General features: G+C 39.1%; 1 protein-coding gene across 3 annotated transcripts in view; it reads right to left on the bottom strand.

The window, feature by feature from the left end:
• Window positions 1–566: 566 nt before the first annotated feature.
• The window catches only part of zgc:172282 (leucine-rich repeat and fibronectin type III domain-containing protein 1-like protein), a 174,798-nt gene continuing 156,638 nt past the window's right edge, over window positions 567–18,726 (bottom strand). Inside the window, exons 10-12 of one of the 3 annotated variants that reach the window (XM_061046432.1) lie at window positions 15,193–15,285; window positions 11,286–12,269; window positions 567–911 (exon numbers count right to left, since the gene is read on the bottom strand). In XM_061046432.1, coding sequence (XP_060902415.1) covers window positions 15,236–15,285 — 50 coding nt within the window. In that variant the 3' untranslated portion in view covers window positions 567–911; window positions 11,286–12,269; window positions 15,193–15,235. Of the gene's footprint in view, window positions 912–11,285; window positions 12,270–15,192; window positions 15,289–18,726 lie in introns of all 3 variants that reach the window. The other 2 variants (XM_061046431.1, XM_061046433.1) reach the window with 2 other exon arrangements.

Genomic DNA, 18,726 nt, shown 5'->3' on the forward strand with positions numbered 1-18,726 from the left:
TTTAATTTCAAAGACGAAAAAACAAAATGCAGCCAGTCCAGAGGAAAGTCGTCCATTTTTTGTTTTATTTTATTAGAAAAAATCCACACACCATAAAAATTACATGTACAAAACTATAAGATTTGAAATTGCTTTCTGTACACATACAAAAGATAAAGCCCAAAGAAAAAGTAAAGGGGGGGGGGGGGGGGGGGGGGGGGGGATACACAGAGAGGGGGCATGTGAAGACAAAGCATTTGTGTGTTATTATTTTGTCCTTTTTTTAGGGGGGGGGGGGGTGTGTTTGAGGTTTTCTGTCTGTTTGCTCCTTCCTTACTCTCTGCAGGGGACAGCCATGATAGTTATGGTGGCACTAGTAAATGGTGGGGGGTGCAATTATGTGCACACATACACAAATGGATGGTATATAGTATCTGAGATGGCACTTCATATCCAATTTACAACAACCAGCATGGAGCTCGACGTATCAGAATGACGAAGAAGATGCTTATATAGAGCACCCGTGTCATTGGTTGATCTAAAGGGTTTTCTGTCAGACACATGTGGAGATGTAACACTTCAGCTGTTATTTGTCATGATTTTTCCCCTTAACACACTCCGTGATGGTAATGACACCATGATCAGGGCCTGTATGACTACAACCAAGATGTTGTCAATGCAGTCATACACAGTCTTTTTTTTTCTTCTTCACATTAACATATTCAGATTCCCGTTGTAGACCTGTGACGTTCTCCTGAAGTGACAGATATGATGATTTTGGTGAAAGTATTGGATGATATCAGTGGGGATAAAGAGTGAAATTGTTGTGATTTGGCTAACTGGCATCCCTCTTCTTTATTTTTATTTTTTTAACTCTTATCTGTTCATCCGTGTTCGTCTTCAGCTTGTGGCTTTCCTTCTGGTCAGTGGGTCTGAAAGAAAGGAAAATCGAGAAACAAGACAAGAAAATTAGCTTACATTTAATGATTCAGAGTTTGCTTTGGTTGCATTTGAAAACATGACCACCAAACTTTTTTTTAAAAAATCTCGGCTAATGATATCTGGGTATGGATCCAAATTGATTTAGAATATGAGACATGTAGTTCCAAATTCCAACAACTTTAAAATAACATAATTTCCTTGCTCAAAATAAGTATATCTGAACATTTTGATGACAAAGCTTCATTTTCAGCACATTCTCAGCCTTGGGCGGTCAAAACTGGATTCAGCTGGAATAATTTAGCTGTTTGCCTGTTAACATTTGTGTGGCGTTAGTCATTGGCAAAGCTCTGTCAGTGTGTTTTTTTTGTGTGTGAATTCGTGTGAAAGCTTTTCTCAAGTGAAGGCCACTGAGCCAGAGTCAATTTCTATCTCTGTATATCAGACCGGGTCCAATCAGCAGCCGATTGTACTTCACATCATGAAGAGCACTTCACTTCACCTTCACTTGTAAAAGGGATGGCTATGATAGACAGATACTCACCAGGCTACTCTGATTACAGCATATAAACAATCCACTTTATTTATTCACCTGTGTCCATCCCATTACATGTATCTTTCTTTTACTATTAGAAAAGTCCAAGAAAACTGCAGATCCTGAAACTAACAAATGTTTGAATCCAGCAAACCCAAGTCACTAGTAAGACAAATTTCACAGTCTAACAAAGTGCCATTGCTGGAATAGCCCTGAATCCAGACTTGTCAGCACGTCACCACTTGTAGAGGGCTGTCGATTTCCCTGTTAAAGCAAATTATGAACTGCTTTCTGCTAAGTGTCTATAGATTTATAGGAAAGGTGTTATGGAAAGCGAGCGGGTGCTAAATGATTAGCTGTCACATTGTAAATGGTCCTTCGGGGGTGTGTGTGTGTGTGTGTGTGTGTGTGTGTGGGGGGGGGGGGGGGGGTGGAATGCTGAGATGTTTCTGGTTTAAAAAAAAAAAGTAAAACAATACGATCAAACAAATAATCTAAATAGTTGTCTAATGTCACCCAAAATGGCACAAAAGAAACGCACTATGCATGTGTGTGTGTTTATATGTTAACCAAACAGCACAGCAAAGTATTGCAGATGTTGATGCATCATAAATGGTAAAGTGCTTATAGGTGGTGTTGGTGATTTGCCTGGCCATATTTTAATTTCGGATTGGGAACACATTCTTCTTAGCAAACTTATTAAAAAACAAAGAGAGTTATTAAAAAAATACATGTTTTTTCTTTGTTTGTTTTCATCAACACAACAACTCATGTTACTTTGTCCAGCAGCAGTTCTGTTGATGGGACAGAGGGGGCGCAGACTACTTCTGTTGAGACACGCTCATGAACAGACCGCACTGGGCACTGCTCTCTCGCTGCTAGATCGCCCATTGACAGCTCTCTTCCCCTCCGCTAAAGCCAAACTGGTTGCGGGGAGTTAGCTAGTAGTAGCCTAAGTCACTTCACATCAGAGAGTTACAGACCCTCTGGACGCCATCTCCAATTATTCTGATTGTGTGTCAGCAGAAGACGCAGTCTTACAGTAGTCTCACAGTAGACTTAGAAGCTAACCCTTAACATTGAGGTGAGGTTTCCTGACATGTATTCACTGTCAGGTCAGTGGGTCAAGGATCCATCTACATGGCCAAAGTTACAGAGGAGAAACCGATTTGACTTATTCTTTAAAAGTAAATTTCAGCTGCTGATTATCTAAAATATGTCTTTCTGGACGAGGATGAAAAAACACTTCCATTGTTGAACAGCTACGATGAGCAACTATCTATTTCTCAGACTGCATTCATAAGGCTAAATGGCAGAGCCAAACTTCTATTAGAGTTCCTCATTGCGTATTTTAAATCAAAGCAGGGGTACGCAGCATGCATTATTTTGACTTTCAAGTAGTCATTCATTAAGAATTTGGTCCAAACTGCACCTACATAGACAACACGATCCCGGGCTGTGAGACAAATACTTTAAGACAAGATTACTGAAGGCTAATCCCCCCAAATCCTATTAGAAAGTGACAAATCTAACATCTAATACGACGTAAACATTCACCGGGACAAAATGAACCCTAGAAACCTTACCAATAAAAACAATGGAACAAGACCCTGAGCCTGAACTTTTGCTGCAACATAATCCTGTAATAAACTTAGCATTTAACAGCAACAACAATCACAAGAATGAAAAAAACCCACTAATTCCAGGGCTTTGTTCAGCTTGACATTTTCAAACAAAACCTCATCTCCTAATAACAGCCTTCCCTGTGTTACCCCTGACACCATTATATGGGTGATGGTTTAAATCCGCCCAATAAACTAATAACACACCACAGAGCACTTAATGCCTCAAACGCCTGAAAGACACCAAAATATCAACACTCTCTGATCTTGCCGTCGTCTTACTTTCCCCCAACACAAATACACTGAATCAGCATTTATAGTGTGAAGCTGACAATAAAACAGCCAAAGAGATGGTGAGAAGCTAGAACCTTAAACCAGCAGAAGATTGTAATCCACACACAGTCCCCTTTTTTCTCTCAGGAGAAAATGGGATTCTGTTCAGATAAATAAGTGGAGGGGTGCTAACTCAAAGCCGCTGCAGTAGATAGAGGTGTGAATTCCTACATTGCCTTTCCGAGGATTTCATTAACACTTAATTTTACCTGCCACATGTATCCCATTAGAAGACTTTTAAGGCAGGATAAAAGGAAGCAAGAATGATGGTCTTGAGAATATGGGAAACAACAAAATGTTTACAACCTCTGAGGGAAGATGGAGGTTTAACACATTTAATTACCATCATTGTAACTTAAAATGCATCTCATTCTCTACTTTGATCATTAGTGTGATCAATGCAACATGTCATGTTATCACTGCAGTTACACAGGCTACTCTACTTAACTTTTTTATGACACCTCATTTAAAGTACTCAAAGAAGTGCTGGAAAAAACAAACAAAAAAATTCTCCCTGGAGTTTACAGTAATTTTGGGAAAACATATCTGCAGCCATTTATATGTAAATGGCTCAAGGTATTTTCCTGTATCATTTTGTTACCTGCTGAATGACACTACGCCATTTGTTTCTTTTTGTTCTTTTCTTTTTTCTTTTATTCATTACTTTGCATCTGTATCCTGAAGGTCCACAATGCGTCAAATAATTCCAGTTGAAAAAACAAGCAGGTGTGTGGCAGAAAGCAGCAATGAGGAGATAGAGAAAGAAGAATAGAGTTCTATGTTCATGAATGTTATCTATAATCTAATACTTTGTGGTAATTCTGACGCTTTATTCTGCATCTGATGTTGCTATATTACCTTGTCGCAAACACACGCACACAAACTCACACAAGCACACACTCTTCTTTGAGTTAAAACACAATTGACTTTTAAAAGTCCCATGTATCACTTAGATGTCAGCCAGCTACGTTTTTTTTTTTCATGTTTAATATTTAAAGTGGTAATGAATACAAGCACTGCCCCTTCATTTGCACCACAGGCCCTCAGTGCCACTTAATAATTATTCTGCAGCCCTGAACTAGTAGTTTCAATCACTTTCAGTGCTGCAGTATTCACGTATCTGACAGATGTGTTCTAATGGAAAAATAATAGTTAACAGACATGAATACCATCCAGTAGAGCACTGAGTGCCGACCCCAGCAGGGGTTGCGAGATTATTTCTGGGGGGTCGCTAGATGGTTGTGGAGAAGAGGAAAAAATTGCATTTGAAAAATTAAGCAACATGGTGCACCAAAGGCCTAGTGTTTATGTCAGCGCCCCATGTACGGAGGCTGAAATCCTTGTCGCAGCGACAATTGGTTCGAATCCGACCTTAGCTCTTTGTTGCATGTAATCCCCCAATCTCTCCACCCAACACTTCCTGTCTGCCTTCAGGTGTCCTATCTAAAAAAGGCAAAAAAAAATAGAAATTAAGCAAAAATATTTTTGACTGGAGGTCGGTTTTTACATCACATTGGCTGTACCAGTGGTATAATTAGTCTTATGGGGCTGTTTTAGTCTGGCAGTGTGCTTGGCTGTGTGACGGCTCCTGCTAGTGTGTCATGGTATTCACACAGACTACATGTTTGCTGTGTGAGAAACTGCTGTCAGCCGTCACATTCTTTTTAAGTTCTGCCCAAAATAAGGCCATTAACTACCTGTTAAAAACATTTCTTTGATTAATTAATGTCACAAGGATCGATTGTCTCCAGGAAAGGGCAAAAGAGGTGTGTGTTCAACTTACACGTCAATCAAATATACATATTAATCACTCTTCACTTAACAGGCTGTTTGCCATGACTTTACAGAGCTGCTTTTGGGGTTGAATCTTTAGAAAGCAATCTTATTTAATGTTAATACGGGGTGTGTAATTTATATTAAGCCGCAAAAAATGACTGTACAGAGGGAAGAGCGAGACAAAGTGAATGAGAGATCCTCTCTGGAGTCGAGAACACCAAAGCTTTTATTATCGGGGGCCGCGACTAAAAGAGGTTGCAGTGGAGTGCTGTCTTATGATTATGCATTGTTTTGCAAGAAGTGGTGCAAATACACTAAGATAAGTGCGAAAAAGCATTGAAAGTAACAGATCAAAGTGGGAGAAAGAGGGAGTTGATGTGTTGAATTTCAAATTCATACTCTGAAACCACTTTGTTTGATGTGATAAGGGTGGTGGGATGTAGACTTCTATTGAATACACAAGTCGACAGCAGTGCTTTTTAAAAAGCTGAATATGCTGTGCTACTGACCTTCACAAGTAAATGCTGGAACACTGAGAGCGAGATCTTTTTGCGGAACAAATCCCAGTGGCGCTCACATTTGAGTGCAGTGTTTTTTTTCCAAGGCTACTTCGGTGCAGTTTAGTATTCACAGCTTCCAGATGCTTTTCCAGGGTGGCGGAAATTTTAGTGCTTTTTAGTGCTACTGACACATGAATCCATCCACAGAATCACTCTCACAGTCCAGGAGGGACACACTCATTCATGCTGGAGTATCAGATAATGCTTCATATAGTCCTCGTAAATGCGCACATATCACATTTAAAATAATATATATACAGCCGTATCTTCTTTCTAAGGGACCAAAGACACCTCACAGCACAATGCAGCTGGAGCTCAGGCATGCTGAGTAATCCTCCACACATCCTGATTGCTTTTCTTCTTACGTATTACCCATCTATACCTTTCTTCCAACTCCTCCTCTTTTCCTCTTGCCCGTTGTCTTCACTCGCCTCTCTCTTTTTTTTAAATCCCTTTCTTTTCCCTTTATCCTTTTCCCTCCTTTTCTTCATAAAGCTGCTTATCGTGTACAGCCCGTCTCCCCCTTTTTTGCTCCCCTCCCTGAACAGTTCAATTCAAGGAGCAATATTGGGGCACTAAAACCAACGCTGCGGATTATCTAATCTGTAAATATCTATCTATCTGCACATACCACAAGATCATGTTTAACCCGCACTGCACATGTATTCACATTTGGAATGATACCACTGATCCTTAGTCTTTCTCTCTCTACCTTGAATACTCTTATGTTATATTTCCCCTATCTTATCCTTTCAAGTCTTTCTTTTCTCATCTAATTGTCTGTCTTTGTCTGCACCTTCCTAAAGCAAGCATTGTTCACCTTATCACGCTCTTGTAGGACATGTATCTTTCATCGCCACAGCTCAGACATGCTCAACATGCAGCAGGATGCACAGACACATAGAGAGGCACACACATTTCAGCTCCATATGGGTTCTTTCCTTTTTCTTCCTTTGGCTCTTTGTCACTCACACAGCTGGAAACTCATGTGTAAAGAGAGCAGGATCCAGCAGTTATATGTCTGAGAAACACTGCTGTCCTTTTCAGATACTGTTTTTAAGTGCATGTGTGTGAGAGAGATGAGACCCAAGACAGTTTGATATAAATGCAGTAATGTATGCATGGCCATGCCTACTTACATCACTGCACCTCAGCCAACAGATGTGACACACTGCAGATTGAAGTCAAAGCATGTCCCATCAGCCCACATGGAGAGAGCTGCTGCATCTCCTCTACATTAAGGTTGTAAAAACAAATATAGTCTCTAAGTGTCTCACTGTGCCCTTTTAGCCCATGTCAATGAAATAAACGGAGTAGTTGCCAGCAGGGACTCTTAATGTTGCTTAAAAAATGGCCGAATATGGGAGCTGTTGCATTAAGAAAAAGGCTAGACTATGCAGCAGTTGACGTGCACTGTTTGAATGAAGAGACAGTGAATGCTGTAAACATGTGACATATGTTTTATGTTGACTCCGAAGTCATTGCAAGGTTACTCTGTGTGGGTGCTAAAAGAAATGTCACTTTTCAGTACAGCTCTGTTTATGGCAGAGAAATGTAACATATGTCCCTTAAATCAAAAAGAAAAAACAATCTCATATTTTTCAACAAAATATTAAATATTAGGAATGTAACAACACCTTGCAATACAATTAAAACATCAATACACAAATGGACAATTGAAATCGATGTATTGCAACACTGATTTTTAACCAGCACATTTTGTTATCTGCTTTTTGCATCTGTTGGTCAAGATCAGTAGATGAAGAAGAGAGGCATACAGATTAAGCGGAAGTGAATGAAGATTTTGAGGATAAGAATTAATTTAGTGGGACACCAATGGCCTATCAGTTGGGTCTCGCACCATTTACGGAGGCTATCATGCTCCAAACGGGCGGCTGAGGTTTAAATCTGACCCGTGGTTCCTTTCCCGCATGTCATCCCTCTCTATCTCCATGGTTTCCTACTCGATCCACTGTCCTATCAGATAAAGGCATAACAGCCCAAAAGATAAATACAAATAATAGGTTTAGTTTCAAACTGGGGGTGTAGAATGATAATGATAATAATAATTATTATACAGCCTCAACATGTAAAAGTATTACTAATATTATTAAAAAAAACAATTATTTGTTTTTTTTATTTCATTGTCTGAGAATTGTATTAAAATAATCATATTTTTTCAAAAACAATTACTTCAGTCTCATTTCTTTATAAGAAAACAAAAAATCCTAGATAATGGATATATATATATATATATTGTATTTTAAACTCAGTATGGTGATATGTATAGTATTGTGTGTAGTTGAGTGTATTGTTACATCCCAATTTAAAAGTACTCCTAGCAGCTAATAAGCTAAGCTTAGCATACAGATTGGAAACAGGGAAGCAGTTAACTTGGTAGCAACTTCTCTAGCCTGTTCCAGAAACAAACTCTGTATGGAACATTGACATTTTGGTTTATGTTTGAGTCTACTGTTACTGAGCTGAAATGAATATGTGTTGCTTTGGACAGAGCCCGGCTAGCTGATTCCTACTGATTTTAGCTTTACAGCAAGCTAAGCTAATAAACTGTCTGTAGCTTCATTTTTAAGAATACCATATATAGGATTTTGTTCAGCTAAAATCTCTGAAAGAAAAAAAACAAGTTCCTTCTCCAAACTCTTCCTTCAAGTTTGTTCCCTGTACAAAGTCATGCTAACTGAAAACTGCACATATGGCCTCCTCACTCTCTCTACACTTGTAATCATATGATACGGACATATTTCAGTCAAGATAATCAGCCCTTAATGTTCCTTTCTGACCATGACACTTGATCACGAATAAGGAGGAGAGAAGAGCAATGAAGAGTGTCTTGAAGGAGGGAAAAGCATGTACCATCCGTTCATCATGATCATCATTATCAAGGTGTCTGCAGAGCATCTACCAAGCGTCATTCACTTTTACGACTGAGAAAGAGAGCAATGAAACCAGGATTTATGTCTTAAGGTGGCAGTTTTTCTAAAGGAATGAGATCGTAATGTGAACTCATTGTAATTTATTATGTAATCTCACATGACTCAAACAGGTTGATGTGGATAAAAAAATATGCTTTGAATCACTGATTCTTAATTATAAACCTTGTTGAAGTCTTTTTGAATTCAAATGTCAGAACAAAGGCATGAATCAGAATCATCTTGCCAATATTGAGCTAATACTGTCTGGGGAGGTGATGCAAAATCCGCCATCATATGTTCGATTGATGACATGCAAATGGTTGTAAGCACAGAACACTGAGCTACTATAGTAGGTGCCTTTGAAAGATTTGTATAACCTTGAAACATTTTAATTGTAAAATAATATCATGTTAATGAATACATCCCATTGCCCAATCCTGCTTCCCCAACTAGCCAATAAGCTTGTTATACTGTCCTATAATTAAAATGATACGTGATGAATGAAACTAAACTAAAACATCTGCAACCAGAGAATCTAAAGGCTAAGATAAAAATAGAAGACATGCTGCTATTCTCCTCTTAACTTTGGAGCATATCTGAGGACACTTTATGATGCAGTCTTCATGGAGCTTTTTTATTTTGAATGGGAACTATTTTTATCCCAGGCTTTTAGTTTGTGTCTCTTCCAATATCTGGTATGTGTGTCCGTCGGTGTGTAAGAAACAGACAAGATGACTTAAACAATCACCAGCAATAACTATGTGTGGGAACGTGTGTTTGTGTAACAGCTCCAAGTGTCTGACATCTGCAGTCACACTCACAATGTTCAAGCTGTCATGAAAGAACACGTACACAAACACACACGCACATGCACACTTTGTACATAGGTGAGATAGCTATGATAGCTTTGGTACCTGCTGTAGTTCTTCCTGTGTTTGTGTACAGGACCAGAACAAATGACTGAAGATTCATTGCTTTTATTACTGAGTGAGCACTGAAAGTGCTTTTGTCATTGGTTATTGATGTGCAGCTTTACACTAGAAACAGTTCAGATGATTGGAGGTTCCCAAAACATCTTGTCAACATCACTTACAAGAGAAATAGTCTTAGTGAAAACCTAGCCAGAATCACTGTTATTTTGCTGCTTCTTGTCCTTTGAGTTATAGATAATTCATACAGACATTATACAATATTTTGTGTGAGTCTGCTGATGACCAGCATTGACAAAACAAAGGCCAAACAACTAAAATAATGAAAGGAAAAATACATTATAATATATTATAATATATTATATATTATATTTGAATAAACCAAGCAGAACTTTAACTCTGTATTATTTCTCTCATTTTTCACATTGTTTTCTCCTTAACCAGAACACGATCCCAACAGTTTGTTTATGTGGGTGTACATTTCTGGTTGCAAGGCTGAATAATTTGGCCAAACTAAAATCTGCTTGGAATTGTTCAATCAAGTCAAATAATACTGGGAATGGAAAAGCGATTAAATGCACTTAGTTATTCAACACCACTGCACAAAGGATGAACCTGATCCAATGCTGCAATTAAGAGACAAGAGTAACTGACGCTAATTATATTCAGTGGAATAATGGCAGAAGGCTTATTACATAGACTTTTGCACATGAGGTTTTTCCATTTCTTAAGTTATGTCTAAATGAGTCCAATGCAGTTGGAGGGATGATTGGACCATTTCTTTAAATGCAGTCCATAAAAGAGCAAATTGTAACCTAATGGATTATGTGTTGAAAGATCAGGTGTAGCCCAGAATGATGACATAGTAAGGGGAAAATGTAAAGGATTGGTCACCATATGATCGAAATTTTAGCACTATTCAATGACAGTTGTGCTGTTTTTGGACAACATCTACATTCAGGTATATAACATTTGATAGTTCTATAACTGGCAGATTTTTTGGTTAATTGGTGAAGAAGTGGAGAGCTGCATTGCAGAAATTTTACCACTTAAGGGAAAATGATATCGACTATATTCAATTTAAACTAGCCTGGGAAGATTTGCAATTCAGAACCCTTAGAGAGTAGCCTCTGTCAAGCCTGAAACCATGGTGAAGCCCCCCTTTTGATCAAGTCCATCAAGTCCATCCCTGAGGCTGTGGTGTTAGTTCAAAACCACATCCTTGCCCAACATATTCTATTTTCCTCCAGTATTCAATCACTGCCTCAGGCAGACAGCAAAAATACATATGGACAGACAACTATGAGAGAAGGGGCGACTCAGAAACAAACATGGGGGTAGGGAGTTGCATTCCCGTTGTCTGCTGTGATATTGTCAGCGGAGAGTAGTGACAAAGCAGATTATTTTGCCAAGGTATCTCTCTAATTGTCTCCCTGACAGCAATTAGATGGTGCTCGTTAAAGCGCTGCCCTCATTAGGTTACAGAGCTCTTGCAGCAGGAAAGTGCAAGCCTGTCTAAAACTATGGGGCAGGACCCAAAATTGGTGGACAGCCAAGGTGAGTGCCTGGGGGTCACCATATGTCACGCCAATTAATGAGACCCATTCTTTGGGTGAGAGAACTTCCCATTTGGCTGCTTGTTTGGTGAGGGTTCAGGGGCTAATCAGCAGATTACTCACCTGGTAAGTGGACTGGAGTAAAGGTCCTTAAGGTCCTCAGCGGTCCAATCCAGTGGAAAGCAGTGGTTATAAGAATAGACAAACTAGACCTGCAGACATGGAGCCTGTCTAGTTTTGTCCAGGTAAGTCTGGTAACTGCAGTCTTAATCCTTTACCAGTGTAATCAACCAGTACAATTCCAGTTCAGGCTCCACTTGGGTTCAGGTCTGCACGTGTCAAGCCAGTTCAGTTCCCTTACTGGACTTCTTATTGGGAGAGAACCAGGTCCAGTCCAAGTTAAGATCACCAATTATTTTGAAAGTCCCTTAAGTTCAGTTGCAGGTAGAGAGCCATAATATGTTGAGTGTTGAAAATGTGTTCAAATCCAAAGCCAGACCCATCCAGATATGAAGTGATATTACTCACTTTAACATAATTTAGATCCAGGTTGAGTGTGATAACCTATGCATTCAACTTTTAATGATTATTCTTTACAACCATTTCAGTATCTGTCCGTGCTGTCAATGCTTTCCCAGACGGTGTGCAGTTCATTCACATTTTGTTTCTAGTTTTATGTTGACATATCCATTTTCTTCTTTATGTTGCTTTGAAATTACGTTTAGCCATTGTACCATCTTCTACACTGATACAGTTGTTGAAATGCCAAAATGTCAGCATTTGAGTCTGCTCCATTTCAATATAATTTACTGAAGATGTACACCCCAATAGCTGGATCCTGCAGCAACTGGGTAGTCAACAGCCCAACAGACCGAGGGCCTTTACACAAATCCAGTCACAAGAACCGAGATGAGCAGTCATAAGTAAACCAGATGATACAGGTCTCTAACCGCATGGTGCTCATGGAAACAAAGAAATGGGTACAGTAAACAGGAGATACAGGAGGGGAGCTATAGGGCCTTTTTTTCTTCAGAGTTTGCACCAGCTTCACCCTGGTGGTGATGTCTATTCTTCACATCTGCCACTCAGGTCAACGTCATCAGGGTTCTAGAAAACAATAGAGAAAGAATATAAGATTTAGGAGCAGAACATTTGATGCACTGTCAGTACAAGGATAACAACATCAGGGGCAAAGGGAACTTCTGTAACAAGGGGGTTAAAACAAAAACAAATTAGGGATCTGGAGTAAAACATCAGGATTTGAGAAAAGGATAAAAATAGACAACAAAATATTCCACTAACAGCTTTTAGTGGTACTTTAAATGTGACTTTTGGAGAAAGGTATTCTTTTTGAGACAAAGTATAGTAGATAAAACGTAATTAAATAAAGCAATCTTGAACTTGTATATGCAACCCTAAAATAAATTCAGAAAATTACCTTTCGATAAAATAGGGTAAATGAATGGTCTTTGACACACTACTTCAGGCCCCCCTTCATAGCAGCCTGTCCTAACTACACAAGGGAGCGTAAGCAACAAAATCAGTGTAGTTCTATTGCTATTGTAGTGTCCTAACTGCCGTCGAGCAATGCAGTGTGAAATGGTACGCTTTCTTTACCCTGAAGCCCGAATTCTATTTTCCTCTCTGTCGCTCCTGTAAACGGACGAGGAACAAGGAAGGAGGGTGCTCTACAAGGCACGGACACTTGCTTTTCTCCCTCAACAGAGCGTCTTAGCTTGTTTTACAAAGTTGAGATAGTGGTGCATCAATAATATCCACATCTGTGATTGAAATGTTGTGATTTGACTTAAGTTAACCGCGAGCCCTTTGTTGACGAGCGTTCGAGAGTTGTGATTTCAATAAACAGTACGTTGGTTTGTCCACACTCAACAGAAAAACCCTAGATATCATGCCGTTTGTAAGGGGGGACTGCATTTCACAGAGCAAAGAATGAATTAAATTTAATAATTATAGGCTGCAAAGCATTCTGGACACGCCCCAGACTGAAAGCACAATACTGCATGTGTTTTTGAACTGGTCAACAAAAAGCTTTAGTCATGTTCCTTAGAAGGTCTTTACTTTTTTGAGTCTTCATATCTGATTCTTTTCATATATGACAGCTGTGTAAGCATGTCACTGCTGTGTAATCTGGAGATGCAACAAATGCCTGTATAAGGGAAGCATGCTGACACGGGAAAGCAAAGAAGGGCAGTAGCTTGAAGTGATGAAGCTGTGCTTGCTGTTGTAGCATACTGCAGAAGCTGTTATTTGTAATGCTTGTGTCAGGAGAGCGTTTCTAAACTGTATTTGTCAGGAGGAATATTTCTTAACCACATTTATGTACAGCCGATGCTTATTGTGTCAGTTTAAGAATGAAGCAGAGCCTTCTTAATGTCTCAGTTCGTGTTCATCCGTCACCAATTCTGCACATCTCCACTCTTTTTCCTCCTCCATCACCCCCTCTCTCCCCCTCTTTATCCTCCATCACTCTGTGCACGGTGCAGATGGATGGCGACACAGAGAGGAGAAAGGCAGTGTGTGAGGATGATAGTGCAGTGTGAGCGGTAAGGAGATGGATAGAAAGGACATAAGAAATGAGAAATAACATTCACAGACAAAGGTGTTATAAATTGAAAACAAACAGGAATAGGAAAGGTAGGCCGATGCAGGATTAAAGAGAAACAATAAATAAATACAGAGCATTAGTGAAGAAGAATGTGAAAGTAGAAAGGAGAGAGCAGGATAGAGAGCACTGAGCAATACAAATTAATGCAATCGAGATAGCCTAGAAAAGACAGGGGAAAAAAAGGACAAGCTTGGTGTGGAGTAAAATGTCTAGGAAAACTTTGAAATGCAACAACTAATTAAAATTAAAACGAGATGTTCAAAGAAATAAAGAGATTATTAGTATTGACAAATACAGAGAGGGGAAATGTTATAATTAAATGAAGGGAAAAAAAACTACTGATGAGGAGCAAAGGAATTGAATTAAAGCTTCAGTTCACCCACATAACAAAAAATAAATAACCTTTTTCTTTTCTTCTACCTTGACATGCAGATGGCCTTAAACTTCCCTGAGACTCCTGCTTCAACACCAATTAGATAAAAGTGAAAGGAACTGCTTATGATATCCAAAGAAATACAACAAAAGAACACACAAAGCATTTAAGTAGTGTCTCTATTACTATAGTTGAACTACGTCAAATATGATCTATGGATACAATATAACTAGAGACACTAGGCTGCAATAATTATTTTTACAAAGGATTATTTCACTCACAAATATGTAAGATTGTCTCCGATCCCCAAGGTCAGACATTCATAGAAGTTGAGAGTGTCTGACGATTAAATCTCTATTCTTTGGGTCCCGATTTGATTCGGAATTTATTTTAGATTCAAAAACGATTCTGGATTCATGATTCATGATTCATGATTCAAAATCAATTTTTCAATTAGTACATACTTCACGATCAACTCCAGTCATCTGTGAGACTGGCTGAATTTCTTGCTGCTCCATGGAGCATTCTACTGAGTTAAAGAGCTAGCCTTAGTATTAATTGATTTTTTTTCCCCAAACTCTATTTACTGCAATACATCAGATAAACAAGCCTTGAATCTTCACATTCCAAATGCTGGATACAATACTTGGATTTCTTCTCAAAAATTACTTAAATGATGATTATTTAAATAGAAATGTTTAAATGGTATTTGTCTGTGCTCTCAGAGCCACAGAGGAAATTTTATATTTCTAGTAGAAGGCAGGCAGAAGGCTCAAAGATTGATATCTCATAACCTCAGCACACAAAATCTCTGGAGGAAAGAAACAATGTTTTTATTATGTGAGTTGACCCTGACTAGATATCAAACAAGCCTAACTAAATGGTCAGATGACAGCGTGCTTTAGGAAACTGAGGCTGCAGGAGGGACAGACTGGTAAGGAGTAGTAACACGGGGAAGAAACGGGAAGAACAACATTAGAGAAGGCAACAAAATCAAGGAGGTTCTCAAGATTTTTAGTGCCAGTCATTACTCTTTGTGTGTAGTGGTGGCGCACTCTCTTTGTGAGGACGAGATCAGATCTTAAAGTCTCTCCATTCGACACTATGAAGGCGCCTGTCGTCTGCTGCTGGAGGCATCCGAGAGATAGAAAGAGGGCAAGAGCAGATATGGAGAAAGAGAGAAACATTGAAAAAGTGAGAGAGACAATAAGAAATGGGGGGGGGGGGCAGTGACACAGATGCAGCAAACCAGCACTGAAAATTGGGGTAAAGAGAGAGAGAGAACAAGGAAGCAAAAATGTCAGAACAGTCATGAAGTTGGTGAAGAAGAAAAACGAGAGGAAGTGACAGAGAGAGCTTGAGAAACACAGCAAGAGGAGAGAGAGAGAGGGATTTTCCAAGAGATGGATTTAGAGAGACAGACAGAGGTGAAGAATGAGGCCGGGCATATGGGATGACACTGAAAGGAGCGATGATAGATTAAGATACACCGAGGACAGACAGGCTACAGGGTCATGGAGGGGCCATTGGGAGAACACAAATATGCTCTTTGCACAAAGTTACACACATCTTGTTCTTTGCATCACATTTTTTTTTTCTGTTTGGCTTCACCTTGTGGGATGATTTTGTGACTCAAATTGGATAAACCTTATAACAATACACAGATGCATACTCTGACCTGCGAGGCTTCAGTACTGGACCCTGAGCTTACAAACACTTGTTTTTGCTACGTTCAAGGGTTTTTTTTAAATAGATTTTTACTATCATTACCTGAAGGCTTGTCCTAAAATTAACCTAGATGTAACTCTCCCTCAATAAAAACTTAATGATACACCTGCAGGGGACCCCATAATGTGACTGTGTAGAGATTTTTGTCCCCATAACACCATTAAAACAAGTACACACACACACACACACTCACTCACTCACTCCCTGTTTGCTTGGCTGTTCTTGAACTAATAGCACTTTGCTTGACATAATCATAATATGTTTGTGTCAAGCATATAATTACTGCTAATCCTGATAGAAAATTTCCCACTTAGTATTCAGGTTAAAGAGCTGCTTCTAGTACTGAATCCACACAAGCATCCTGACACAAGCTAGATTTTGAGGAGACACAATGAGTGCCAAACATATTTTCGACTGTGTCTACTACTTCATTGATCCTCTCACTTGATTAATGGCTGGATTCAGATATTCTCTTTATTTGCTTCAGTGGGAAATGTCTTCTTTTTTTAACCCCACTGCAGATAGAAGATAGAATTTTGTACGAAAAAGGATACAACTTGAGACTGTAACAGCTATATAACCGATACTAACTTCCACAAATTCCAAAAAAATGGCTCACTTTTCTTCTTTTGGGTCAAAATAGGGTCAAATTAGAAGAAAAAAATATAAAGTTGTGAAGAATATTTAATTTTTCCTTTGTAAGGTTAACATACTTTAGTTACCATACATCAAGAAATATTTTCCATCCATGAAAAATCCTTAAATAATGGTTAAAGATAATATTTTGATATTGCAAATTACTTACCTAATTTATATTGGCCTATATGAGTGTTAACAGGAAAGTCCATACAAAGCAGGGGGAATATAACCCACAGAGTGTCTATTTTTTCATGTCAGGTCACACATTTGACAACCGTGGGCCTTTAATGGGGTCTCACTGCATATCTGTCAGATGCTCTGTTCCTCAGGCGCTCTGACTCACTGCGGCTCTCTCTCTGATCAGATCAATGTTGCTTTTCTCTGCAATGCAGCAACCAGTGAAACACATCACAGACACAGCTACACCCTGAGAAAACCCCAACAGCCTTTGTACCAACATGAGAATTATCCCCTGTTGAAGTTTGCCCTCAAATTTCCAACAATCCCATAACCAAAGAGAGGTAACAAGAGCACAAAGGCCAGCAGAGACCTTTATCCTTCTGGGTAAAAATAAAAACTACAATAACCGTCTTGTTTGTCTGTCTTGTGGATGTCTGTCTTGTGGTTGTCTGGGATTCCTTTTGGAAGTTCCTTTGACTGTCACGTCATTTAGTTGAGGTTAGCATGAGGTTAGAGCGGTTAATTAGGCCTTAAGGGGACTAGTGTTTCAGTTTGTGCATATGGTGGCATCTCTTCGGGACAACAAAGTTTAATTCTAGAGAGTTCTTGAACCAAGTTTTCCAAAAAATTCCCCTGTTCCAGCCATAATGAACGCTCTTCAGCTCCAGTACTTTGTGACTCCTATTTAGCTATAAACCTCGCAGAACATTTGCTGAACTACATGTGCCCAAACTTCTCCCCTGCTTAGTTTGGAAAGAACTCTATTATACTGTTTCTTAAGCCAGTTAACTTCCATGGTAGCTTGTTAGATAGCTTTGCGGCATGACACCATCAAAATCAGTGTGACTCTTCTTTCATGAAATAATTATCAAATAGGATTTCAGCTATGTCCAGCAAACTTAATTGTGTTATAAATGTCAGACTGGCTAGCGATCCAGCAGAGTTCACTGAGGTGAACACTTTCCCTGAACTCTCCAGCTAAGCTGCTCAGTCTGCACAGATCCCTCATCTGCTCCCTTCTATCAATGTGAGGCTCAATGACACCTCATTTCAACCCATTCAGAGAGGCCAATTGAATGACATATCAGTGCTGATAAAGTATTTTGACTCAGCTGTTTAAGCCACTCATGTGAAAGTGTGTCTCCATTTATGCAATCAAATGAAACCCCAATTTCCTGAGTGGATTAGCGTTAAGGGGTAAAGTGCATTGGAGTGGGTTTAGTGTGGTGAAAATCTCCCCAAAAAGAACATTCAAATGCCCTTGTGGATCCCCATTATTACTAAAGCACTATTGGGCATTTCAAGCGATCTTTGTGAGCATGTGCAAGCCATTTTGATTCATGAGAAGAGCCATGGTCTGATTACATAAAAAGTAGACTTTATCTAATAGCCTTTGCTGGCAAAAACTAAGTTACATAAAAGCAATATACTGTGAGTTTGTTGCATGTCAAGGAAGTATATCATAATATTATGTGTTCCCCCACAATCACATTTTTGCACTCCTCCATTATAACATGGAACTCCCAATAATAATCCTGTGATATTACATTTTTACTTGTGAGAATGTGCCTCTATCACTCAATTTGTGTCTTACCAACAGTCCACATATGTTCTAAAACCAATTTTCTGCCAGTAAGCCATTAGCCACTACCAGAGAAGCTCAAAATACTTAATAACTAAAAATACAAGTTGGCACAAGACGCTTATACATGAGAAGACACGAGAGGCAAAAGATCAGCAGACGCTGAAAAGAGGGCCTAAGCTCAAGTAGAGCAAATAGTTCTGAAGCTGGAAATTAATCATTTACAGTCCAGCAAATTGGGTTGTGACTGTGTCATTTACACTTACTGAAACATCTCACTGAAATTAGTTTTTGGGTTACACGAGGGACTTTTTAATTTCTGAATCAGAAAATAAGCATTCCATCATGAATCTTGATTCACTTGCTAAGGTCATCCAAGGTTTTATTGGCCTGAACTCTCTTATATAACCCATAATAAAACCCTTTATTGAGCCAT

This window comes from Labrus mixtus, chromosome 9 (assembly GCF_963584025.1).
Source record: "Labrus mixtus chromosome 9, fLabMix1.1, whole genome shotgun sequence".
In the NCBI taxonomy this organism is placed as follows: domain Eukaryota; kingdom Metazoa; phylum Chordata; class Actinopteri; order Labriformes; family Labridae; genus Labrus; species Labrus mixtus.